At 35.0% G+C, this 27,134-nt stretch overlaps 1 protein-coding gene across 18 annotated transcripts in view; it reads left to right on the top strand.

The window, feature by feature from the left end:
• Positions 1-27,134, top strand: part of LOC112918662 (NEDD4-binding protein 2-like 2) — a 77,633-nt gene that overhangs the window by 11,370 nt on the left and 39,129 nt on the right. For 9 of the 18 annotated variants that reach the window (XR_011994240.1, XR_011994241.1, XM_025996760.2 and 6 more), the window contains 3 exons: positions 3,125-3,213; positions 3,607-3,683; positions 6,593-6,739. The exons of 3 other annotated variants lie outside the window; for them this stretch is intronic. Coding sequence is in view for 11 of the 15 variants with exons in the window: in XM_025996760.2 (XP_025852545.2) it covers positions 3,125-3,213; positions 3,607-3,683; positions 6,593-6,739 (313 nt within the window). In the remaining 4 variants the exon portion in view is untranslated. Of the gene's footprint in view, positions 1-3,124; positions 3,214-3,606; positions 3,684-6,592; positions 7,817-27,134 lie in introns of those variants that run through there. 6 more of the 18 variants (XR_011994244.1, XM_072719972.1, XM_072719971.1 and 3 more) reach the window with 4 other exon arrangements.

Here is a 27,134-nt window from a genome sequence, read left to right as displayed (position 1 = left end):
TATTTTAAACTGTAAATAGTGTACCAATATAAGCTGATAAAATAGAGGTGTAAGATATTTTGATAGCCTTTATTTTATACCTCATGAATAAATTCAAAGAACTCTTCTTACTGTTATATATTCCCAAAAGCTGTTTCCCTAAGAGTAATAAATGCTGATGTTTTCTAAGGCTTAATATAAGGTCTGTGAATATTAAAGTTTTCCCTATTGACATTATTCTACAAAAAATGTACTTAATACTTTTTTAGAAGCACATCAGTCAATATTTTCTCATTCTGGAATAGTGATTTGAACATTGACTGCATATCATGTGTTTCAAAGTAAACTTTTTCTTATTTAACAGCATCTTATTTAACTGCAGTGCCATCATCACACCTAAAAAAGAAAAAAAAAGACAATTCCTTGACATCATATAATATCCAGCTTGTAATGAAATTTCCTGTTGTCTTTACACTTGTTCTCTTTGAATCAGGATACAAGCCAGATCCTGGTAGTACATTTGGTTTTAAGTACAGTAATATCTATTTTTTTTTAATCCCTTCTTTTTGCCTTTATAACATTAATTTGTTGCAGAAATTGGTTGGTTGTCCTATAGAATGTCCCATATTTTTTAGTTGTCTGTTTGCTTCCTTGTGGTAGCTATTTAACCTGTTCTTCTTTCTCCTCTATTTCCTTAAATAGAACTTAGTTCTAGACAGAAGGATTTGTTAGTTTCAAGTTATTTTTTTCATAAGCATATGTCTAGTTGTCCTAGTTTTAATAATACTAAGGTTGATTAATAGTTTCAAAGAGACAGCCTACTCTCTCCATTATCAAGTTCCCTATCAATCTTACATGTAATGGTTTTATCCAACAGTGAACTGTTTCCCAAATGAGACGTTTCATTAAACATTGCAAAATGGTGATTGTCTAGGTTTAAGATTCCTTCCATGTTAGAATTCTTCTATATTGAAGAACATTTCACCTAGAAATAGCTTTAGGAAAAAAAAAAAAAAAAAAAGAAATAGCTTTAGGGTTGTCCTAAAGTACAGTATATACAGGAAGAACAGGATGAATGCTTTTCTTTTTAATTGTCAATTTTCACAGTAAGGAATTTCAGGATATCTTTGAGTAAAATGTTTAATGTGAAATAAGTTTGATTTTGAGATTATTTCCTAGTGTTGGTTCTCTGACACTCTAGGATTCTCCACAGAGCATTATGCCACAGAATATTACTGCATAAATCAAGTAATAATGGTATTGCAATTCTGAAAAATATTTGGAGTTATTGGACTAAAGTTAAGGACAATAGTAGTAGGTGATGAGTGGAATGAATAAGCAGTGGATAAGTCACTGTACTGTTGGAGGACTGTGAAATGTGTTTGTGTAAGACATTTTTTTTTCTCTTTGCAATACCAGTCTAGAATATTACATTGAAATTTCATGCCATGTGAGTTAATACTTGCTAAACAAAAAATGGTGTTTTGATAAACTACTAGTTTTATTATAACAGATTTTTCCAAGGTAATGATAGTAATGATAACTAACAATTGTTAGACATTTTGCAAGTTATAAGTATGATACTTAGAACTAAATTTTTCTTTTCAACAGATGTTTATTGAATATTTTTAAATGCCGGTTACCATTCTGGCAATCTGCTTCATGTGTGTTATTAGAAGAATCTAAATTCATGTTAGATCACCTATAAATTAAAAACCTCTCCAGGGTGTCATTCTGTCTCTTAGAGTATGTAGTTATTTTGTTTAAGAAATGACTCTCATTATTTGGGTAGTCAAACATTGTTTACTTAGAAACTCTTTCCTCCTAGAGTACACTGGAATGTGGTATTGCATTAATTATGATTTTCATGAAAAGCAGATCATCTTCTCATTCCTGCAAATCAGAGATTTAATCTTATTATTAAGCTGCTCTTCTAGGATATAACACCTTGGAGGTGCCAGCCTAACTATCAGACATTAAGATAGCAATTTTTAAGTTTAGCAATTTTTTTTAATGAAAGAGTTTATCATATCACTATTTATGATTGAGGATAGAACATTGTAAGATGATAGTATCTTGATATCCTATTTATGACCCAAATTCTAAAGTGCTTTTGGTATTTCAAGACATATTCTCCCAAATATATATTCCACCATAGTCATTATAATTTAACTAACCCTTAGAATTCTCTCCCGCCCTTAGACATCCATATGTGTTTTCATTATATAGAACTTAGTGTTTTGATTTTAAGTCCCAACAAAACTTCTATATCATTGCCTTTTGCCTCAGCCTTTTAAATTTTATTGTAGGTTCTTGATTATGTTTCCTGTCTATTTACATTTAGGGGTACACACACCTCTGTCGTTAACAGTAGCTCACTGTGGCAGTGATTCTTATTACCTGGTGGGGAAAGAGAGGACAAAGGGATAGGAAGATGTAGTTTAGAAAATTTCTATGTGATCCCGGCTCCAATTTGAGAATTGGAGCCTAAGAAATACTTACAAAGTCAGTTGAACTGTGGTCCTTAGCTACTTGGTATGTAAGTTCTTATTTCAGAAACATTATTTGCAATTGTAGAACATTGGAGAATATAGATAAGCATATATTGTTGATACTACCATTACCCTCAGATGACCACTTACGATATTTAGTTTCTCTTCCCAGATCTCTATATTTTGACCACAATAAGGGTATACTTACATATTGTGTTATAATTTGCAATTTTCAGTTAACAGTCTTCCATCTTTCCATGTCAATAAATGTTTACCTCTTTTCATACTCAGACTGTATTCAGTGTAACTTGCTCTTGTATTTCCTGTAAATCAAAGTTAGCTTTAGACTCAAGGCTTCCTACCTGTAGCTCAACAAAATATTTTTCCCCAAATGTCATTGTCAACACCAGCAGCTGGTCCAGAGAATACACATTACCTGTGGTTAGGTCTCTTAATTCTCTTTTAATCTAGTAATCTAGTGGAGTCCTCTTTTTTGTTCATGGCACTAACTCAAGAGATTGCATAGTTTTGGTTTTAAATACAGAGATACAGAAAATTTCTTAATAATGAATATTTAAGTTTTATTTCGTGTATTTTATTCTAATAGTTCTCTGGTTTCTGTTTTTGTTTTTTAAATTTATTTTTTATTTCAGCAAAACAAGCTATCAATCAGGGGAGATCTCCAGTTATAATAGACAACACTAATACACAAGCTTGGGAAATGAAACCATATGTGGAAATGGTAAATATGTGATATGGGAGAGTTTTAATATTTTATTCTTACCATTTTTTCATACTCTGAAATTTTGGTTACTTTGATCTTCATTACATAAACATTTGTCCCTGTTTTCTAAAGAGGTGTGTTTGTTAACTTGGTTTTTAAAAAACTGGGAATGGTACTTACTAAAAAATATGCTCATCTTGTTAGTTTTGCCTGGACTTGAAGACAGTAATTCAAAATTGTCCAGTTATGTGGTCTTAACATTTTTATAAACCATATTATTTAAAAGTAAAATTTCCCTGATCAAACAAATTTAGAAATATTGTCTAAATGAAGCTTCTATTTATCTGCTTTCTTTTTTTTACTTTAAGAAGTATTCTCTGGGTTTTTGTTTTCTTCCTTTCCTTTGTGTAGGCCATAGGAAAAGGATACAGAGTAGAGTTTCATGAACCTGAAACTTGGTGGAAATTTGATCCTGAAGAATTAGAAAAGTAAGGCACTCAAATTTTTTTTGAATCCTTATCTTTGAAAAAATTTTTTGAATCTTTATCTTTTTTCCTTTCTCTTCTCCTTTTCACAGTTTCTTTACTAGCTTTTGCTTGTCATATGTTTGCTATTTGTGAATAGGGACTGTTTTCACTTTCTGTCAAGAGGAACATTAAATTCAACGTTTCTTGGGGTACCTTGCCTTGATCAATTTTATTAAATTTTCCTTGTTAAGTGTGTGCGTTACTTTCTCTTATGTAAATTCCTGCATTGCTTCATAGTTATTGAATGCTAGCAGAGGTCTAGCACACTTTGAGGGAAAAGTTCTAAGTTTTTGAGGTAGGCTACTTACCTGCATCACCGTTCAAACTTTTCTTCCCATTTTAGGTCACATCATCTTTTTACCTGGGTCATCTTTTCTCTCTTTACCATCTTTACTACTATAGATTCATACTCTATAGATTCATAAACCGAGATCCTTGTAATCTGTGTTTTAGAATTCAGGGTCTGTTTTTGTTTGTTTTTTTAATACAAAGGTAATATAATGCATATACATGATCATAATGCCCCTAGCAGAGTTTGGGGTAGCGTGTCATCATCACATATTCTGTTTTTTTCCTGTGCCATATCACTACTAGTCCTCTAAGTAGATAAGATTCTGCATAATGTAATTTCGTTCTGAGTAGATTGTGCTGCCAAATGAGTATAGGTTTGGTTAGATTTTGCTGCCATATGAATCAATAGAAAAATGAGTTCTTAGGCCATTTTAATTTCAAAAATTGTGGTTAGGGATTGTGGACTTTATTCCTTTCATCCCTGGCCTTCCATTTGTGTTTACTTTTATCTGTTTCCCCTCATGTCACTGGTTTCCTATGACTCTTTTTCTTTCTTTGTTTTTATTCCCCTTCTCTGCTTTTGGTAACAACTTTGAAAAATAATTCACGTACCATACAATTTATGCATTAAAAGTGTACAATTCATGGTTTTCAGTACAGTTGACTCTTAATGCAGGAGTTAGGGGTGCTGACCCCCTGGGACAGTTAAAAATCCATTAATAATGGATTTTTGAGTCAATTTTTGATGATGACTTTTGATCCCCCCCAATCCTAACTACTAATAGCCTGCTGTTGACCAAAAACCTTACTGATAACATAAACAGTTGATTAACACCTATTTTTAGTTACATGTATTATGCACTGTATTCTTATAATCAAGTAAGCTAGAGAAAAGATGTTATTAGGAAAATCAAGGAAGAAAAAATACATTTACAGTACTGTATTAGGTCCACTTACATGTGGCTTTTTTACTGTACTGTATTTATTGAAAAAGCCACATGTAAGTGGACCTGGCACAGTTTGAACTTGTGTTCCAGGGTCAACTGTATATTCACAGAAATGTGCAACCATCACTTCCTTTTTTAAAAAAAACATTTTTTTTCTCCCACCTCAGCTTGCCCTCTTCAACTTAAAGCTGTTATTCTGTGTATGGTGTTCAACTAATTTCTTTTTCCCTTGCCTTTTATTCATTTGGTTACCCTTTTTCCCTTTCTGATTTGCACACTATGTGTTCATACATGAGTAAAATGGATAAGTTAATAACTAGTATTATTCATCTGCTTCTGTGTGTGTTTATTACACCTCAGGTAGAAGAGACAAATTTAAAATGGCTGTTTGGATTAATGCAGAATAAATGAATTGATGAAATAGGCTTCATTAACATTTGACGGACCGTCAAAATGTATTAGTATTCTTAATATTTGACTTTACAAAATAAAGTCAATTTAACATCTTGAGCATTTAGTCATATTTTGCCAGTTTCAACCTCAGGTTCCTCTTTTTTTTTGTCTTCTAGTCCTTTTTGCTTTTCTAATCTTTAACATAAATCTCAGTAATTTTAAAAAGTAAACATTTCCTTTGTGTCCCTTTTCTGGGAAAAATGAATTAGCATTAGTAAATCTAGAACTGTAACAGTAAATATAAAGTATGTTCCTATGTGTTTTGCCATGTCCAAGTCAAGTTATAGAAAACTACAAAGGTAAAATAAATTGTAAAATGTTTTTTGAGGGTCAAGTATAATTTTAAAATCACTTTTTGTTGTCATAAATAAATTCAGAGAAAATTACATATAATATAAATTTACAGCTTAACAAATTTCTTGTAAGGCAAATACTCATTTAACCGGTACCCATGTTACAAGAACATTATCAACACCTCAGAAGTTCTTTGATTTCCTTTCCCAGTAATAATTCCTTTGTGGGAATTATTTTCTTTAATGTGTCTTTTTTTTCTTTTTACTTTTTTTATGTTTTTTATTTTTCTAAAACATATTTTGTCTAACACCATAGTTTAATTTTTTTCAAACTTTATATACAGAATGTGTTCATTGTGTCTAGTTTGTCACTCAACATTATGTTTGTGAAATATGTCCAAGTTGTTGTCTCTAACAGTAATTTGGAATTGATAATAAATTTTAAAAATGCAATAGGAAGTGTCCTAAAATAACTTTGAAAAGTGATAAATATTTTATATTGTTTTTTATAATTGTAGAAGTCCACTCAGTTCCTCTGTAATCCCCAAAACACTGTCTCATAATCTTCAATTTTATTTTAAGGGGAAAGGGTTAACTCCATGGTTCAGTGAATTGGTAGTTTTATGTGAGGAAGAGGGATATTATCAGTTAACATTTTGCTATGATTTATGGTGTCTTTAAACCTTTTAAAAATATTATTAAACTTTTTGAGAGCCAGTATAACTTTTTTTTATCTAAAACGTAGGTAAATGGGATATATCTTTTAGTATTTATTTGCAAAATATAATTTAAAATCTGTACTCTGTTACTCTAAAACAGTTTAATCTCTAGGCCTGCACATTCTAAAGAATTAAAATCCTTTTTTTTTTTTTTTTTTTTTTGGTAGGAGGAATAAACATGGTGTATCTCGAAAGAAGATTGCTCAGATGTTGGATCGTTACGAATTCGAAATGTCCATCTCTATTGTAATGAATTCGGTGGAACCGCCACACAAAAACACACAAAGACCTCCTCCTTCACAGGGGAGACAGAGGTGGGGAGGCTCTCTAGGCTCACATAATCAAGTCTCTGTTACAAATAATCATTAAATTGGCTCTTTTCAGCTAACACGTTTGTTGCTTGCCCTTGAAAAGAATTAGTGAGCCTATCTTGAAGTTTAAATAGTTTCAAATTTAAAAAAAGACTATGTTGCCTCACAAAGGATGTTACCAGCAAGTTGTTTAAATCCTAAAGTGTAAATAAAAATTATATAAAATTGTTTTTAAAATGTTCTTATAATTTTTTGTTGTAATTCCCTTGGGTTATTATGAAAACACCTTAGAGAGTGGGTAGAACCTAGAATAGTTTTTCTACAACTGAATTTTAAACTAATTGTATCTATTTTATAGGTAATGTTGAATAGTTTTGTAGCTCATACCTAAATCTAATTTTTCATAAAACATTAGTATTTTTTTAACTACCTTAAAAATATAAGAAATACTAACTTGATATAGGCACTTCAGTTGATTTTTCTATAATACAGGTAAAATTAGGCTTCTGCAAATTCATCTGTATGACAAAAATATTTCTAAGCTATAATTAACATATCAGTTAAAACAAATTCTCCATCAAATGCTATACAGCAGTAGGTATATCCATCACCTGGGTGGTTTTCTCCATAATATACATATCCATAATATATAATAAATACATATTCATCACCCTTCTCAAACCATCTCCTGTCCCTCCACTCTCCCCAGTTCTAGAATGAATAAATAAGGAAATCACTGTATATTTAGAAAAAGCTTTTCAGGTTATTCTGATAATATTTCACTTTTCTCTATTTAATACTGTATAATTCTAATATAAAAAATAATTTGGACATGTCCTTAGTATTAATTGTCAGAAGATTTGTTGTAGTATATTTTATTTCTCCTGGTTTTAGTTTTTTTGTAGATCAACTATATGTCTCATTGGATACTTTTCTTTGTTAGATTGTGTTTTGTCACTTAAAATTTAAAAATAGAATTCATTTCAGAGATTTTGTAATTCATCCTCATCTTTGATTTGCTCTTTTTAAGGAAAAAAATCTCCACTAATTACATGCTATTAAAAAATGTTACCTTCAAAAGTTTTACATGATAATATTTCATGGCCCGTTGACTTTCTCCTAACCCAGCCCATGCTAAATCTAGTAATCTTTCTTCATGTTGTTTAAACCGTTTGCTGTTATTTTCAACTTTGCTTTAAAATGTTCTCCTACATCTATATATTACTTTTTAAGTAATACTAAGTGCAAGGCTCAAAACTAAATACAGTACTCTCAATAGGTCTGTATTACATTGCCTTTAGTGAAATAAGAGTATGATTTCTATTTATTTGTACTCTTCAGTGCTGTTTACATTTGGATGGATACTACTTTGCTTTATTTTGTTTAACACGTATGTTTGTATGTATTTGTTCATCTTAACTAAATATGATATAGTAAGAAAATGCTAACTCATGTTTTGTGTGTAAATGTATATATATTTATACATATACACATTTTCTTCATCCACTATTTTCATGTATTCTTTTGCTTCAGAGTAATACTTCTTGGTATTTTTCAGTGTTTTATTATGTACATTAGCACATTTTGAAAGTAGTACAGAAGGATTTAATTTGGGGACAGATGAAACCACTGTTAGATATATACTGTGTGTTCCTTTGTCTTTATAAAACTGTTGGGAGTAATAGTGCTATATGGATCTATAGTTTTTTATTAATGCTTCATTAGCCAGATTTATTTTAAGGAGGTAAAGAAATGTCTTTGAAAGATACAAATTATAAAGAAATATGTCATGTTAGACAGTAAGTCTGAAATAAATTTCCAGATTTTATTATAGATCAATTTCATCTTTTAGTACTTCTAAGTACTTAAATAATCATGGAGAGATCATTACTAATTCCTGATTTTTTTTTTTTTTTTGTATAAATCCATAATGAGGCAAGGGAATTAACATTCTGAAAGATTTTGAAAGTTTTTTTTTAAATAGGTTTTATTTATTTATTCATGAGAGACACAGAGAGAGAGAGGCAGAGACATAGGCAGAGGGAGAAGCAGGCTCCCCACAAGGATCCTGCACCCCAGGATCATGTCCTGAATCAAAGGCAGACAGACGCTCAACCACTGAGCCACCGAGGCATCCCAAAAGTTGTTTTTTTAAAGACAGAAAAATTAATAGTTCCTCTAAGCATATTAAATTAATACCTCCTCCATTTAGCTTATTTTAATTCTTTGAATAATAACAATTAGGTATGAATACACAAGGATACCAAAATCACTGTTGCAAGTCATTGCTTTGACTTTATTTATTTATTTTTTTCATTGCTTTGACATTAAAGGTCTATACAAATCTTAAAAAAATCAGAGAAATTTACTGATTAGAGACGTATTTCATCAAAATTTTTCTTCTCATATTCTTGAGTTTGGTTTATTTTATTTTAATTTATTTTTTTTCCAGTTATATTCCTAGTGGAATAGCTTCCTGTTGCTCTGCCCCATTCTGAATTGGTCTCCATCCCATAGAATAAATGAAGCATTAGTCATATTTAATAAGATAAAATGCATTTAGTTAAGCAGAATACAGCTTAATGTAAGTTGTTTTTTCATAGGCTTGGTATAAAAATCACTTCCTTTTTGATAAGCAAATTTATAGTTTTCTATATGTCATAATCCTGCTAGCAAAAATACTTAATGTTATTAAGTTGAACTTGATTTTTAAATAGATAATCTTTATTTTTAGTATTCACCTTTTCAGAAGAAAATGTTAACTTTTTAATATTTTATGTCTATTTTAATGTAAAATTGTTTACAAAAGATTGGGTTGCCTTTTGTTGGAACAATAGGTGGATTTAAGTACTTGAAGTTTATTTTTTACCTAATTAATATAGATTGTAGAATTTTCTAGTTTTATGTATAGGTAAATTTTGAAAGAGTGCATTATTTCAGAGGATATGAAATATTTATTTTGACCACATTTGAGTTTTTGTTTTGGGAAAATGTCTGATTTTCTGAGCTTGGTTTTTTAAGTATTTATAAAGAAAATTGGTAGTGTTCTCTTTGGGAAATGTTGAAAAAATGTGGTTATTTATATATTAGTGCCTTGATTGGATAGGTTTGCTAGTCTTTTTTGAAATTTTATGTAATATTCTAATATGAATGTAGTAACTGAGAATTTGTTATTAGGGCTGAAGAGAGAGAGAGAGAGAGAGAGAGAGTGTGTGTGTGTGTGTATGTGTGTGTTTTAACATTCGGAACACATTAGGTAGAGTAACACTAGTCTAGAATCATGACAAAGTATTGTTTAATTTTTGTTATAATGGCCATTCAGAATAAATATTTGGTGGTAGCCGAAAAAGAAGCTTGAGTTAGTGGTTGTAAAGTTAAATTTTAGGATCCCTCGGTGGCTCAGCGTTTTAGAGCCTGCTTTCGGCCTCCAGGGTGTGATCCTGGAGTCCCGGGATCAAGCCCCGCATTGGGCTCCCTGCATAGAGCCTGCTTCTCCCTCTCTGCCTGTGTCTCTGTGTCTCTTGTGAATGAATAAATAAAATCTTTAATAATAAAAAAATAAAGTTAAATTTTATAGGTTTCATTTTATAAATAAAACATTTTTTCCATTAAAATAGCTGTAATTCTTGTGAATTTACAGAGGAAGAAGGGAGTATATTAAGAGGTTAATGAATATCTTTGGTGATGGTTTTCTTTCTCTTCACAAAATTAAGATTGGCATACCAGTTTTTATTTTTAAGATTAAAATATTGTTAAAATAATTGATCTCCCTATATGTATATCAGATTTCTTCTTAAAATAGGAGGTAAAAGGTACTATTAAGTTTGTTGAATGAAATAGGTTCTGAAAGAGGAGTAATTAGTGGTTTTCTCCTGTGTCTTTTTGATCCCTTTTTTCACATTTAAAATTAATTCAATTGATTTAAATTGCTAAGTATTTTAAGCCTAAAATTTTCACTTTTTGCATGGTTTTACATTGCAGAGCAAACCCTGAAAAGTTTATAATGATGATGTTAGCAACTTGGTTCAGAAAACTTGTAATAGAATGGTTATCATTTACATTCAATATCTTTATTTAGACAACACTAAAAGGCATAATTTTTGTAATAGAATATATATTTGCAAGCTTATTTTTTATTTTTATTTTTTTAAAGATTTATTTATTCATGAGAGACACAGAAAGAGAGGCAGAGATAGGCAGAAGGAGAAGCAGGCTACATGCATGCAGGAAGCCCGATGTGGGACTTGATACCGGGACTCTGGGATCATGCCCTGAGCCAAAGGCAGACGCTCAACCACTTGCCACCCAGGTGTCCCGTAAGCTTAGTTTTTAATATATTTCCTGTGGAAATTTTTAATGCATTGTCACTAAAATTATGTGTAGAAACAAAGGGAAAAAGCATAAGTAACTTTTTGAAAAAAGAGCCTTAACCAAAGCTGGAAAAGGTGTCTGTTGGAAAATTTTGACTTTTGGGTACATTTAATAGAAGTTTATTATAATAATTTAGATTAGAAATAGCCTCTTCTTTCTCCTTTTTCCTAACAGATTTTGTTCTCTGAATGATAACCCTGTTGAGTTCCAGGTGTGATAATTGTAGTAATCACATATTATAATACACTTCCCAGTATAGGCCCTATTAACTTCAAAGCTGTCTTAAATTTAAGTACAAATAAAATGGATTATTTTATAGTTAATAGTTTGCTAATCTTAGAGCAAGACACTATCGCATTAATCATTATCCCTACTTTGGTGAGTAACTGAAGACTTTATCTGGGAATGTATTCCAGTTGTAAAAATATTTCAATTATTTTTAATTGAGCTTTTTGTAAATTAGTGGGAAGACTGAGAGATTTTTAAGATGACCTAGGTGCTTTTGCCTTTACTTTATTAGTAACTAAGAAAAATAAGAATAATCTGTTCATTTATGTTTAAAATTGTGAAGTTGAGTCCATTGAAATATGCTTTATTTGGATATCTTGTCTTGCATTTTCAGAGGACATATAAAATCAGTTTTACCCTTCGGGTTAGTTCATCTACAGCTGTTATTACAGTTGTACAACTCTGTAGTGTCTCTTTAATTATAATCCTGAATTCTTCAGTTTTTTTAGCATAACAAAGTGGAATTTGATTTTGGGAAGGGATTGTGGGTTCTTCCTCTGCATTTATTATTTTCTCTTTCTATTTTTTGTCTTTCTTAATAGTATTAGAAATCATGTTTCTTGTTTCTTTCTTTTCCTGTACACATTTTCTTTTTCTTCTGTCCATTTTCTGCTCAGCCATCCTTCTGTAACTGCATAACATTTTTAATGAAGATGATGGGATGGTAAGTGGCTGACCAAAATGGAAGTAAATTTTTCCCTCCTGTTTCACTGAACTCATTGTTCCTTATGAACCTTATTTAGTTAACTGCGTTACATTTATAGATTAGTAGCTTTGCAGTTGGTTTCCTGACTGCAGTTTAGTAAGAACTTAGATATGAAAATACTTGGAAAGATTTATAAAATTCTAACAATGTGTTACTCATTGGTTAAGAATCCCATAAACATGAAATAGTGTTTGAATGTATGAATTCGAGAAAAATTTATTTTATAATACTTAAGCATCATGATAGACTTGTTGGTAAGTAGTAGTTGGGAATTCAGAAGTGTAGGATTCACTATTACGTCATGGTTCTCCAATCCACCCTTATTAAAGAACTGAGTAGTTTTGAAGGGAAGCTAATAGCTTGTTTTGAGTTCAACCTCTACAAGTGCTTCATATTGTGCAATGCTGCTACAGTGAGCAGTAGGAATTTAATAGCAACGAGCCTTAATATAATAATGTTCATTTAATAGCTGCCATTTATTTAATGCCTGTCAATGCCAGGTTCTGTTGTAACTGTGACTGTTAATAGGCTCCACGTTTTCATAACAGCCCTACAAGGGTTTTAAGAAGAGGAAACAAAAACTTAGGTTAAACAAGTTCTCCAGCATAATTTCTCTGGGGAGAGATGTAACTGGATTCCAAATCTAGTTCAGACATATTCCTCACTATAGCCCATTTTATCTTTTAAACATAGTTATCTTTTTAAACATTATCTTCAATATAGCCTTTTTTTCCCTTAAGGTAGGAAAGAATTTCCAGTGAAGAGTTGAGTGCATCTTTAATGGTACTTTTGAATTTGTAGGGTTGAAAGGATGTTGATTTATCAACGACGTTGAGAAGAAACCTGTAAGTGGCCATTTATTTAGAGTCCTGTTTTTAAAAGTCAAGACAAAGTAGAGATACTGTTTCGTATTAAATGTTTTCTACAAAGTATACATTGATATAATTGATAATCATATTTCAGCAACATCTTTTCAATTGAATTTTTATATATGCTGTTGTGCTTTAATGTTTAAATTTAATTTTTAAATTTAATTCATTTTTGAAATGTGTAGTATTCAATAAATTGATTGTTAAATTATATAAGCTGTTTGTTTTGCTGATTTTGAGGCAATACTTCCCAGAATAGGTCAGCAATGTGTGTAAGTAGTCTTAATTTTTTTCTTTTAATGTTCACATATTTTGTAAGTGTGCTATAACAGTAGATATTATGGAAATTACCTCAGTTTTCTGAATTTCTGAAGAATTGAGCATTTCTTTCTTTTGTAATAGCATCTTTTTCTTCTGCATTGTTTAATTTTCCAAAATTAAAGAATAAGAGAGCCAGTTACTAAGTTTACTATATAAATAATATATTGAGTTAATTAGCTTCTATAGAGTGAAGAATTCTTGCTGTTGAATATTTGCCTTATTTTGTTTTAGTTAACCTAAAAAATAGAAGGACTGGATCTTGTTTGGTTTTTCTTAATCCCTAGAGTAGATTATGATTTTTAAAAATTGTAAATGTGAAATCAGAGGTAGAATTTTTGTTAGAATAAAGAAGGCTTCTTAAAAAAATAGCATTAGTTTCATCAATCGATTCAAATAGTTCAGGACCTAGAAAGCAGCACGTTATGGAATTGAGGTTATTGGAATCTAGTACAATGTGTAACACTGGCAAAGATGTGGCTAAAACATTTTAATTCAAATATAAGGACATTGATGTATGTACAGGAAATATGACAGGGTCTGGGCTAGACATTTTGAATTAATTTAAGATTAGTGAGGGAAAGACCCTATTTTTAAAAATATTCCAGGGAATGATAGGAAAGAAATTGTTAAAGCTGGAAGGATCCTGGTCAAAAGTAGTATTTCTACCTGCCTGTTTTCTCTTTGCTTTTCAAAATCCAGTAGCCTAAGTTATTTAAAAAGATTATCTTGTATCCTAAGTGCCACAAAACAGGGTGTTTCTTGTCATTCTTGGTCACTACTGGGTCTTTGGATCTTTGTTCTTCAAAAAGAGTCAATAAAATATTTGTTGAATAGTAGACAGTCTTCTCCCTAAAACAATTAATAACCTTTTTATATTAAGGACATAATTGATCTAAAACTTTATAGGGTAGTTTGTAATTAGGAAACATGGAGATGGATTGTGAATTAGTTGGGTTTGATACTTGCTAGAGGTGAGTATACAGTTAAATGCTCATCCATTTAACCTGACATACCTAATACCATCAGAACCTTTTATTTCATGATTTATGATCAAGAAATTAAATCTTAGAATACGGACAACTAAAGCAACCTTCAGGCTTTTGGTTATCCATTTCTTTTACAATTACTTAAAGATTATTCTCCCTGCTTTCTTTTACAATTAATTAAAGATTATTCTTCCTGCTTTCTGCTCTAAGATTTTGCAGAATTCCCAAAAAACTGAGAAAAATACTTCAAGTATTTATCCTAAAGTGGTCATTTTTCAGAACCCTTCTTCAAAGAACTGTGATCCTAATTAAAAAAAAAAAAAAAAATCAAGTGCTTGATCTCTTCATTTTGAATACATTTATCTTTGTTCAGCATAAAGAATAGCTGGTACTGATACATATCTTCATATAATTGTTTTTTATTTGAAAAATAATATATATTGAGTTATTTTTGCCTTCTTTAGCTTAAGTAATCTCAGTTTAGCTTTTCTTTAGTTTGTTGTCCTACTTAGAACACTTTCCAGCATATTCATGGCATAATTTTAGTGAAAAGAACACATTATTGTAAGAGTCAGACAATATGAGTTCCTCTTCCATTTTTTTTTCCATTTTTTTTTTAAATTTTATTTATTCATGAGAGACACACACACAGACAGGCAGAGACACAGGCAAAGGGAGAAGCAGGCTCCATGCAGGGAGCCCGAAGTGGGACTCGATCCCAGGTCTCCAGGATCACACTCTTGGCTGAAGGCGGGGCTAAACCACTGAGCCACCCGGGCTGCCCTTGAGTTCCTCTTCCATTTGTATCCATTCTTTTCTATTTCAGTAGAGAAGGTAGCCCTCCTCCAATCTAAGGTAAACTCCTGTGTTCTGGATTGCACCTCATACTACTATCTTAGGAATTTTTATATGTTGTCAGTTATTTCTTCTCTTTGTAACTTAAGTCTTGCCATCTTTGTCCACATTCAGACATGATCAAGTCCATCTCTTAAAGCCTGCCTTTCTTGACACCTCTCCTTTACAACCAAACTCCTCTAAAGAACTGTGACTATTGTCATTCTCCCCTCAACTGTTTCTGATACTATCAACCCAACCCATTTTAGTTTGTTCCTCTATCATTCTAAGTAGATCTTAAGTAGATCTTGTATTGATGAGCTTTTTTCAGTCCTCCTATAACTACTCAGCATTTGACTCTTGACCACTTTTTTCCTTAGTATATTTTTCCTGTATAAGGTTTTTGTTCATATCTCTAGGAGTATTTCTCAGTCTCATTTGCTGCCTTCTCTTCCTCTTGGTTTTTGCTTTTTAGAATTACTTAAGTTTTAGTTCTAGACCATCTTCTCTTCTTACTCTTAGCTTTCTCCATAAGATTACATCATTTCTCACACATGGTAGTCTCCTACTTTTTTCTTTGTCACCCTATAATTTTATCCACAGAGCAACTAATCTATAATTTAAAAAAAATTTTTTAATGTAAATTACATCACTTCCCTTCCACTTCTTCTCTGATCCTGACTTATGCAACTCTCCCCTTCCATCTATACTGGTCTTTTTTGTCTGTTCTTCAGACATGCTAAGCTTGATTTTGCTTGAAGCATTAGCTCTTTTCCTAGAATGCTATCCTACTCTTTTCTACCTAGCATTGTTTTCAACATTCAGGTCTCACCTCAAATGTCACCTTTGCCAAGATGCCTTCCCTGATTATTTCAATCTTAAGTAAAATAGACCTGTCACTCTTTACTACGTTGTCACATTTTGTTTTCATCATACTACTTACTAGTAGTTGAAGTTACCTTATTTGGTACTGATTTGTTGGGGGTTTTCCTGGAAAAGAATGTAAGTCCCATGAGAACTTGTTTATTTTATTCACAGCTGTATCCACAGAATCTAAACCAGTGCCTATAGGAGCTCATTAAGTATTGGCTGAAGGATTTTGTGCTCACAGCTTTTGTTATTAATAGTATTGATCCCTAAATGTATTTTCTACTTAGACCTGGTTTGAGCTGGGCAGCTCGGGTGGCTCAGTGGTTTAGTGCCTGCCTTCAGCCCAGGGCGTGATCCTAGAGATCCGGGATCGAGTCCCACGTCGGGCTCCCTGCATGGAGCCTGCTTCTCCCTCTGCCTGTGACTGCCTCTCTCTCTCTCTCTCTCTCTCTCTCTCTCTCTTTCTCTCAGGAATGAATAAATAAAATCTTAAAAAAAAAAAAAAAAAAAAAAGACCTGGTTTGAGCTTCAGCCTGTTTATCTACCTAATATTTCTACTTTTAAGTCTGGAAAATTGGACAGGGACCTCTCCTATTTCTGGATTTCTAGGATTTCCTTATATAATAAATAGATCTACCATCCATTTCTGCAAGCCAGATACTTTGGAGTCTTCTTTGATGCTTCCTTTCCCCCTTCATATTCAATCCATCAACCAGCGTTTGTGGATTTTGCTACTTAAATATCTCTTGAATCTATCCATTTTTGACTGCCATCTTTCTAGTTTGAATTATCATCTACTTTGAATTATCTCTTAACTGAGAATTGAGTCTCCACATTCCCCACATCAATTCTTGCTTTGTTCTAACCCTTTCTTTGCACATTCTAAGCAGACTAAAGTATAATGGACATATGGAAAGGTGCTTAAATTATAGCTCATATTTTCACAAAGTGATCATATCCATGTAAACAGAACTCAAGAAATGGAAATTACCAGCACCCTCCTAGCTGAAGTAGAACCTTTAAAATAAAAATATAATGTATAAAACTTTTTGGGTGCTTCCCATTGCTGTTAGGCTAAAGACCAAGAACTGTGCAGTGATATTAAGACTCTGGTTGATGTGACCCCTACCTTCCTGTCCAACCTCATGTTTTACTATTATTCTTACTTTTTGTACTACAGCCCTACTGGTCACTTCTCAGTTTCTTGACTGTTCTGTTCAGTTTCCCTTCCTGGAAAGTTCAGTGTGCACACACCCCTTCCATACTCATCCTTCAGATTTGAGCTCTTCAGAGAAGTTTTGGACATAGGTTGGTGGGGTCCAAAATACATGGTATATGTTCTCATGTACTTTTTCTTTATTAATTTATATATGATTGTTTCCCCTCTGTATTTTTAAGTCATATTTTGAGTCAGACATTGTATCTGTTTTCCTCACCTTTACATACGTGGTCATCAGCTAGACAGTGGTTAGGAAAGAGTGATATTCCATATTTATACACTAAGTGAATATGACTGGCTTCAGCTTGTTGTGGGCTGAATTGTGTTGCTGAAAATTCATGTTTTTGAAGTCCAGTACGTAGAATGTGAATATTTTGGGATATAGGGCCTTTAACAGTAATTACATGTGGCTGGGCCTGAATCAAATGTGACTGGTGACCTTATAAGAAGAGATTAAGATAGTCACACACAAATGGGAGACCTTGTGAAGACACTGGAGAAAGACCGCTATCTAAAAGCCAAGGAGAGAGACCTTTCAAGAAATCAACCCTGCTGACACCATCATTTTGGACTTTGAACCTCCAGAATTGTGAGAAAATTAGTTCCTGTTGTTTAAGCCACCCAATCTGTGGTACTTTGTAGATCTGGCAAACTAACATAGATTTTGGTACTGGGAGGTGGGATGCTGCTCTAATAACTACCTAGAAATATTGAAGTGACTTTGGTGCTGGGTTATGGTAGAGGTCTGAAGAATTTTGAGGTGCATATTAGAAAAAGCCAAGGTTGCCTTAGGAGATTGTAGGTAGAAATGTGAATGCAGAAATGTGCTAAGTAAGGGCTGTGAAAGAAAAGAGATGGTTTCTGTTATTTTGGATCATGAACAAAGTCTTGGTAGAAATGAGAAAGATGCTTTAGTGAAGCCTCGAAAATCTTATTGGAGAATGCGTGAAAATCAATCTTGTTAGAATGTGGCAAAGAATTGGCTAAATTGTATTCCAGTGGTTTTTTAAATACATAATTATTTTTTATTGGTGTTCAATTTGCCAACATATAGAATAACACCCGGTGCTCATCCCATTAAGTGCCCCCCTCAGTGCCTGCCACCCATTCACCCCCACCCCCTGCCCTCCTCCCCTTCCACCACCCCTAGTTCGTTTCCCAGAGTTAGGAGTCTTTATGTTCTGTCTCTCTTTCTGGTATTTCCCACACATTTATTCTCCCTTCCCTTATATTCCCTTTCACTATTATTTATATTTCCCAAATGAGTGAGAACATACAATGTTTGTCCTTCTCCGATTGACTTACTTCACTCAGCATAATACCCTCCAGTTCCGTCCACGTCAAAGAAAATGGTGGGTATTTGTCGTTTCTAATGGCTGAGGAATATTCCATTGTATACATAAACCACATCTTCTTTATGCTCCTTCCACAGTTTGGCTATTGTGGGCATTGCTGCTATAAACATCGAGGTGCAAGTGTCCCGGCGTTTCATTGCATCTGAATCTTTGGGGTAAATCCCCAACAAGTGCAATTGCTGGGTCGTAGGGCAGGTCTATTTTTAACTCTTTGAGGAACCTCCACACAGTTTTCCAGAGTGGCTGCACCAGTTCACATTCCCACCAACAGTGTAAGAGGGTTCCCTTTTCTCCGCATCCTCTCCAACATTTGTGGTTTCCTGCCTTGTTAATTTTCCCCATTCTCACTGGTGTGAGGTGGGATCTCATTGTGGTTTTGATTTGTATTTCCCTGATGGCAAATGATGCGGAGCATTTTCTCATATGTATGTTGGCCATGTCCATGTCTTCCTCTGTGAGATTTCTCTTCATGTCTTTTGCCCATTTCATGATTGGATTGTTTGTTTCTTTGGTGTTGAGTTTAAGAAGTTCTTTATAGATCTTGGAAACTAGCCCTTTATCTGATATGTCATTTGCAAATATCTTTTCCCATTCTGTAGGTTGTCTTTTAGTTTTGTTGACTGTATCCTTTGCTGTGCAAAAGCTTCTTATCTTGATGAAGTCCCAATAGTTCATTTTTTGCTTTTATTTCTTTTGCCTTCGTGGATGTATCTTGCAAGAAGTTACTGTAGCTGAGTTCAAAAAGGGTGTTGCCTGTGTTCTTCTCTAGGATTTTGATGGAATCTTGTCTCACATTTAGATCTTTCATCCATTTTGAGTTTATCTTTGTGTCTGGTGCAAGAGAGTGGTCTAGTTTCATTCTTCTGCATGTGGATGTCCAATTTTCCCAGCACCATTTATTGACGAGACTGCCTTTCTTCCATTGGATAGTCTTTCCTCCTTTATCGAATATTAGTTGACCACAAAGTTCAGGGTCCACTTCTGGGTTCTCTATTCTGTTCCATTGATCTATGTGTCTGTTTTTGTGCCAGTACCACACTGTCTTGATGACCACAGCTTTGTAGTACAACCTGAAATCTGGCATTGTGATGCCCCCAGCTATGGTTTTCTTTTTTAAAATTCCCCTGGCTATTCGGGGTCTTTTCTGATTCCACACAAATCTTAAAATAATTTGTTCTAACTCTCTGAAGAAAGTCCATGGTATTTTGATAGGGATTGCATTAAACATGTAAAGTGCCCTGGGTAACATGGACATTTTCATAATATTAATTCTGCCAATCCATGAGCATGGAATATTTTTCCATCTCTTTGTGTCTTCCTCAATTTCCTTCACAAGTGTTCTATAGTTTTAGGGTATAGATCCTTTACCTCTTTGGTTAGGTTTATTCCTAGGTATCTTATGCTTTTGAGTGCAATTGAAAATGGGATTGACTCCTTAATTTCTCTTTCTTCAGTGTCATTGTTAGTTTATAGAAATGCCACTGATTTCTGGGCATTGATTTTGTATCCTGCCATGCTACCAAATTGCTGTATGAGTTCTAGCAATCTTGGGGTGGAGGCTTTTGGGTTTTCTATGTAGAGTATCATGTCATTGGCAAAGAGGGAGAGTTTGACTTCTTTGCCAATTTGAATGCCTTTGATGTCTTTTTGTTGTCTGGTTGCTGAGGCTAGGACTTCCAGTATTATGTTGAATAGCAGTGGTGAGAGTGGACATCCCTGTCTTGTTCCTGATCTTAGGGGAAAAGGCTCCCAGTGCTTCCCCATTGAGAATGATATTTGCTGTGGGCTTTTCGTAGATGGCTTTTAAGATGTTGAGGAATGTTCCCTCTATCCCTACACTCTGAAGAGTTTTGATCAGGAATGGATGCTGTATTTGTCAAATGCTTTCTCAGCATCTAATGAGAGGATCATATGGGTCTTGGTTTTTCTCTTGCTCATATGATGAATCACGTTGATTGTTTTACGAGTGTTGAGCCAGCCTTGTGTCCCAGGGATAAATCCTACTTGGTGATGGTGAATAATTTTCTTAATGTATTGTTGGATCCTATTGGCTACTATCTTGTTGAGAATTTTTGCATCCATGTTCATCAGGGATATTGGTCTGTAATTCTCCTTTTTGGTGCGGCTTTGGTTTTGGAATTAAGGTGATGCTGGCCTCATAGAATGCATTTGGAAGTACTCCATCTCTTTCTATCTTTCCAAACAGCTTTAGGAGAATAGGTATGGTTTCTTCTTTAAACGTTTGATAGAATTCCCCTGGGAAGCCTTCTGGCCCTGGACTTTTGTATCTTGGGAGGTTTTTGATGACTGCTTCAGTTTCCTCCCTGGTTATTGGCCTGGTCAGGTTTTCTATTTCTTCCTGTTCCAGTTTTGGTAGTTTGTGGCTTTCCAGGAATGCGTCCATTTCTTCTAGATTGCCTAATTTATTGGCATATAGCTGTTCATAATATGTTTTTAAAATCGTTTGTATTTCCTTGGTGTTGGTAGTGATCTCCTTTCTCATTCATGATTTTATTAGAGTCTTCTCTCTCTTCTTTTTAATAAGGCTGGCTAATGGTTTATCTCTCTATTATTAATTCTGTCAAAGAACCAACTCCTGGTTTTGTTGATCTGTTCCACAGTTCTTCTGGTCTCAATTTCGTTGAGTTCTGCTCGAATCTTAATTAACTCTCTTCTGCTGGGTGTAGGATCTATCTGCTGTTTTTTCTGTAGCTCCTTTATGTGTAAGGTTAGCTTTTGTATTTAAGTACTTTCCAGTTTTTGAATGGATGCTTGTATTGCGATGTATTTCTCCCTTAGGACTGCTTCTGCTGCATCCCAAAGATTTTGAACGGTTGTATCTTCATTCTCATTAGTTTCCATGAATCTTTTTAATTCTTCCTTAATTTCCTGGTTGACCCTTTCATCTTTTAGCAGGATGGTCTTTCACCTCCACGTGTTTGAGGTCCTCCCAAACTTCTTATTGTGATTTAGTTCTAATTTCAAGGCATTATGGTCTGAGAATATGCAGGGGACGATCCCAGTCTTTTGGTATCGGTTCAGACCCGATTTGTGACCCAGTATGTGGTCTATTCTGGAGAAAGTTCCATGTGCACTTGAGAAGAATGTGTATTCAGTTGAATTTGGATGTAAAGTTCAGTAGATATCTGTGAAATCCATCTGGTCTAGTGTATCATTTAAAGCTCTCATTTCTTTGGAGATGTTGTGCTTAGAAGACCTATTGAGTATAGAAAGAGCTAGATTGAAGTCACCAAGTATAAGTGTATTATTATCTAAGTGTTTCTTCACTTTGGTTATTAATTGATTTAAATACTTGGCAGCTCCCACATTCGGGGCATGTATATTGAGGATTGTTAAATCCTCTTGTTGGATAGATCCTTTAAGTATGTTATACTTAACATACTCTTCATCTCTCACTACAGTCTTCGGGGTAAATTTTAGTTTATCTGATATAAGGATGGCTACCCCTGCTTTCTTTTGAGGACCATTTGAATGGTAAATGGTTCTCCAACCTTTTATTTTCAGGCTGTAGGTGTCCTTCTGTCTAAAATGAGTCTCTTTTAGACAGCAAATAGATGGGTCCTACCTTTTTATCCAGTCTGACACCCTGCGCCTTTTGATGGGGTCATTAAGCCCATTCACGTTCAGAGTTACTATTGAAAGATACGAATTTAGTGTCATCATGATATCTATTCAGTCCTTGTTTTTGTGGATTGTTCCACTGAACTTCTTCTTAAAGGGGAATTTTAAGATTCCCCCTTAAAATTTGCAGAGCTGGTTTGGAGGTCACATATTCTTTCAGTTCCTGCCTGTCTTGGAAGCTCTTTATCTCTCCTTCCATTTGAATGAGAGCCTTGCTGGATAAAGTATTCTTGGTTGCATGTTCTTCTCATTTAGGACCCTGAATATATCCTGCCAGCCCTTTCTGGCCTGCCAGGTCTCTGTGCAGAGGTCTGCTGTTACCTGAATACTCCTCCCCATAAAAGTCAGGGATTTCTTGTCTCTTGCTGCTTTAAGGATCTTCTCTTTATCTTTGGAATTTGCAAGCTTCACTATTAAATGTCGAGGTGTTGAATGGTTTTTATTGATTTTAGGGGGGGATCTCTCCATTTCCTGGATCTGAATGCCTGTTTCCCTTCCCAGATTAGGAAAGTTTTCAGCTATGATTTGTTCAAATACATATTCTGGACCTCTGTCCCTTTCGGCGCCCTCGGGAACCCCAATTAAATGTAGGTTTTTCTTCCTCAGGCTGTCATTTATTTCCCTTAATCTATTTTCATGGTCTTTTAATTGTTTGTCTCTTTTTTCCTCAGTTTCCCTCTTTGCCATCAACTTGTCTTCATGTCACTCACTTGTTCTTCCACCTCGTTAACCCTCGTCGTTAGGACTTCTAGTTTGGATTGTATCTCATTCAATTGATATTTAATTTCTGCTGATTAGATCTAAATTCTGCACTCATGAAGTCTCTTGAGTCCTTTATGCTTTTTTCTAGAGCCACCAGTAGCTGTGTAATAGTGCTTCTGAATTGGCTTTCTGATATTGAATTGTAATCCAGATTTTGTAACTGTGGGAGAGAGGACTGTTTCTGATTCTTTCTTTTGAGGTGAGGTTTTCCTTCTAGTCATTTTGCTCAGGGTAGAGTGGCCAAAAACAAGTTGTATTGGGAAAAGGAGAAAAAGAGAGGAGCAAAGAAGGAAAGAAAAGAGAAAAAGAAAAAAGGAAGAAAAAAAGAAAGAAGGAAAGAAAAGAGAAAAAGAAAAAAGGAAGAAAAAAGAAAAAAATAGAGAAGGAAAAAGAAAGAAAGAAAAAAAAGGGTGGGGGAAGCAAACAGAAAGCAAAAACAAAACAAAACAAAACAAAAAACACGGGGGAGTATCTTCCGATTCTGTATACTTTAAGTCCCTTGACTTCCCCTGGAACTTGTCCGTCTCGCTGGTCTTCTGGGGGAGGGGCCTGTTGTGCTGATTTTCAGGTGTTAGCACTTGGGGGAGCTGCTCTGCCCCTGCCTGGTGCAGGGCTCAGTGGGGGTTGTTTACCCCGTGAGGCCCCAGGAGGAACAACCGCAGTGGCAGCGCCAGCTCTGGAGCCCTGGAGTCAGCTCCCGCAGTAACTACAGAGCTCTCTGTCTGCAGGGCCTGGATGCTCAGCTTGGGCAGGAGTGTCCTTGCTGTCCTGGGCCCTCCTGGCCTCTGCCTGTCCCGGGGGGAGGCCGGTCCTGGACTGTCCCGGCGCCCAGTGCTCCGGGGCCTGCGCTGTTGGATTCGCGCTCCCGGCCACGCAGCCCCCTCTCCGCGGAGCTGCCACCGGAGCCCCTCTGAGCTGCTCCCGGGTCCAGCGGAGCCCGCTGCAGCCCTTTAGGGAGCTCAGCACACTCTCCCCGGGGTGCAGGTGTCTGTTAGTGCCCCTGGGAGCCTGAGGGCATCCCCGCCCTCCTGGGGTCCTGCTCCAACTCCCTGCCCTGGCCTTTCTGCCTGGGAAGATTGGTTAAGCTCCTGCTTCTCTGGGACAGAGCTTTTCTGTCATGGGGTCACTCGCCCTTGGATGCCTTTTGTTTATTCCTTTTTTCCCGTCTTCCTACCTTGATAGAAGCGCGAACTCTTCTCACTGTAGCATTCCAGCTGTTCTCTCTTTAAATCTCAGGCCGAATTATTAGAGTTTCAGGATGATTTGAAGGTTATCTAGGTAATTTGGTGGGGACAGCTGATTTGGGAACCCTACTCTTCTGCCATCTTGCCCCTCCTTATTGTATTCCAGTGTTTTGTGGGAATTAGAGCTTGTATAATGAACTTGATCTTTAGCTGAGAATTCTAAACAAAGTGTTAAGATCCACAGCCTCGTTTCTCCTTGTTGATAGAAAAATGCAAGAGGAGAGAGAAATTGAGGAAGGAATTTCTGAGCACAAAGGAACCAAACTTGAAGATGTGGAAAATTCTCAGCCTATGGTTATTGTGAAAAGTTAGAAAGTATGTGTTCTGGAGATGACATATAGGTTGCTGCTAGACAACCATTTGCTGAAGAGAGTACGGGCATGTGACATAGGCATCCATCCATTAAGTCACCTCAGCAGAAATAGAGATGGGATTATGCTAGCAGAAACTTTAACAGCTTGGACTAAAAGGGATAAAACAGGCTGAAATGAAGGGAGGCCCTCAGATTTCTGGGATTCCTTGAGACCAGTTGGTAGAGCCAACTGGCTGTGATCATGTATGTCTTTCAAGAACATAGAAGGATAGCCCTGGAGGCAGTTCAGAAAATGACAGGGCTGCCACTGCTATTGTGGGATCAGAGTGCTGTAGGCCCAGAAGGCAGGGCATTCACCTGGAAGACAAAGCATGGAGCCAAAGAGGGATTCTTTAGCCTTAAAATCTAATGCAACTTGCCTTGTTAGGTTTGAACTGGTTTGTGACCCATTACCCCTTTCCTCTTTCTGATTTTTGCCTTTTGGAATGAGAGTGTCTATCCTATGCCTGTCCCACCATTGTATTTTGAAAGCAGATAACTTACCTAGATTCACAGTAAAAGACGAATTTTGCCTCAGGATGAATCCTAACTCAAGTCCACCCATATCTGATTTAAATGATATTTAGTTGAGGTATTGGATTTAGAGTTGATGTTGGAATGAGTTAAGACTTTAGGAACTGTTGGAATGCAGTGAGTATGTTTCACGTATGAGAAGGCCATGAACTGTGGGTGAACTGTGGGGACCGGAAAGGAGAATGTTACAGGACTAAATATATATGCTAAAATCCTAACTCCCAGTACCTCAGAATGTAGCTATTGGAAGATAGGGCCTTTAAAGAGGTAATTAAGATAAAGTCTTGTGGATGGGTTCTAATTTAATATGACTGGTATCCTTATAAAAAGAGGATATTAGGACACAGACACAAGGGGAAGACCATGTTGAAGACATTGGAGGAAAACATCCATCTGTCAGCCAAGGAGAGAGGAGGCCTTTGAAGAAACCAACACTAGTGACACTTCAGTCTCAGACTTGAAACCTGCAGAATTCTAAGAAAATAAATTTCTTTTTTTTTTTTTAATTTTTTTTTTTTTTAATTTATTTATGATAGTCACAGAGAGAGAGAGAGAGGCAGAGACACAGGCGGAGGGAGAAGCAGGCTCCATGCACCGGGAGCCTGATGTGGGATTCGATCCCGGGTCTCCAGGATCGCGCCCTGGGCCAAAGGCAGGCGCCAAACCACTGCGCCACCCAGGGATCCCTAAGAAAATAAATTTCTGTTTATTAATCCACCCAGTCTGCAGTACTTTGTCACAGCCTTACCAAACTAATGCACAGCTATTACATTTAGCTAGGTGAGCATTTGTGAGACATTTCCTTCTCTCTTCTGCAGTTCCTTCATGTGTATAAAATAAGGATATTTGGATCAGTGGTTCTTAATTTTTAATTCAAAGCTTTCTGAAAATGGCATGTATTTCATTCAGAAATGATAGAGTTCTGTGTTTCAGACTGTTCCTTCAAGAACAAGAACCTAGGGATTGTTCAAGAACCCTAGGGATTGTTGTGAAGAACAGAAACCTCCACTTGTATAGAGCACAGATTTTGAAATTGCACAATTAGAACATAACAGTAGCAGTTCTGACTACAGCTTAGGCGAGCCACTTAACTTTGTGAAACTTGCCCCCATAATTAAGGATAATACTTTCTCACTATAATATAGGGTTATTGAGTGGACAAAACGAGATGGGTGTGTTAGAGTTTCAGCTGAAATAGCTCTTTGTTAGCCTTGAAATTCTGTGATTTTATTTTACCTCTTGATGATTTTACCTCCTTTTGATATATACTAGGAATAGGCAGAGAAGGAAATAAACCAATTGATTTTTATACTAGTTAGAAATGCTGAGAGATATCTGGAAGAAGGTTATTTGTCAAAGATCTTCATATTTCTCATCAGTATAGGCACTTGAGTTAAGCTGTAAAATAGCTGAAAACAAATTTTGAAGATACATGTGCCTTTCTATTATGTATATCAGCACTATTAATTCATCTGTGTTGTATGGATTGTTGGTATGATCCAATCAATTTAATATTCCCATTTTTACTGATAAATTTGGTATGACTAGTTTCACAGAGTAGTGTCTTGGCAAGACCACACAAACATATTTCTTTAAAAGAAGAAGGATTTTGTTTTGTTTTAATGTCAAGCATTAGGAAGAAAAAAAAAAAAGCATTAGGAAGGTAGTGAGCCTTTTCAACCTCCTCCTTGTCTTCATGGAGACAATTTTCCCCTTATTTTTCATACATGACCTTTCAGGTAATGTTCCTGTCGTGGTATGGTATCAGCTTACCTGTAGTTGTATGAAACAGTTAATAGTAGTCTGAGCTTCTATGAAATGAGTTATTCAAGATGGGAACATCAGTTTGAGTGTTTGTCCATTTTCTATGTGTATAATACAATCAGAGAAGTGATAAGAGTCACAAGATTTATTAGACAAAGAGGAAGAAGATATAAGTTGGAAGGTAAGAGGCAGGTTGTAATATTTTAAGATGTAGTTAGTACCTCATTTATTTTTAAAGATTTATTTGAGAGAGCACACACAAGTGAGTAGGGGTGGGGTGA

Source organism: Vulpes vulpes, chromosome 9, assembly GCF_048418805.1.
Source record: "Vulpes vulpes isolate BD-2025 chromosome 9, VulVul3, whole genome shotgun sequence".
NCBI lineage: Eukaryota > Metazoa > Chordata > Mammalia > Carnivora > Canidae > Vulpes > Vulpes vulpes.
The sequence above is the reverse complement of the archived record's forward strand: the minus strand, read 5'-3'. Positions and strand labels throughout refer to the sequence as shown.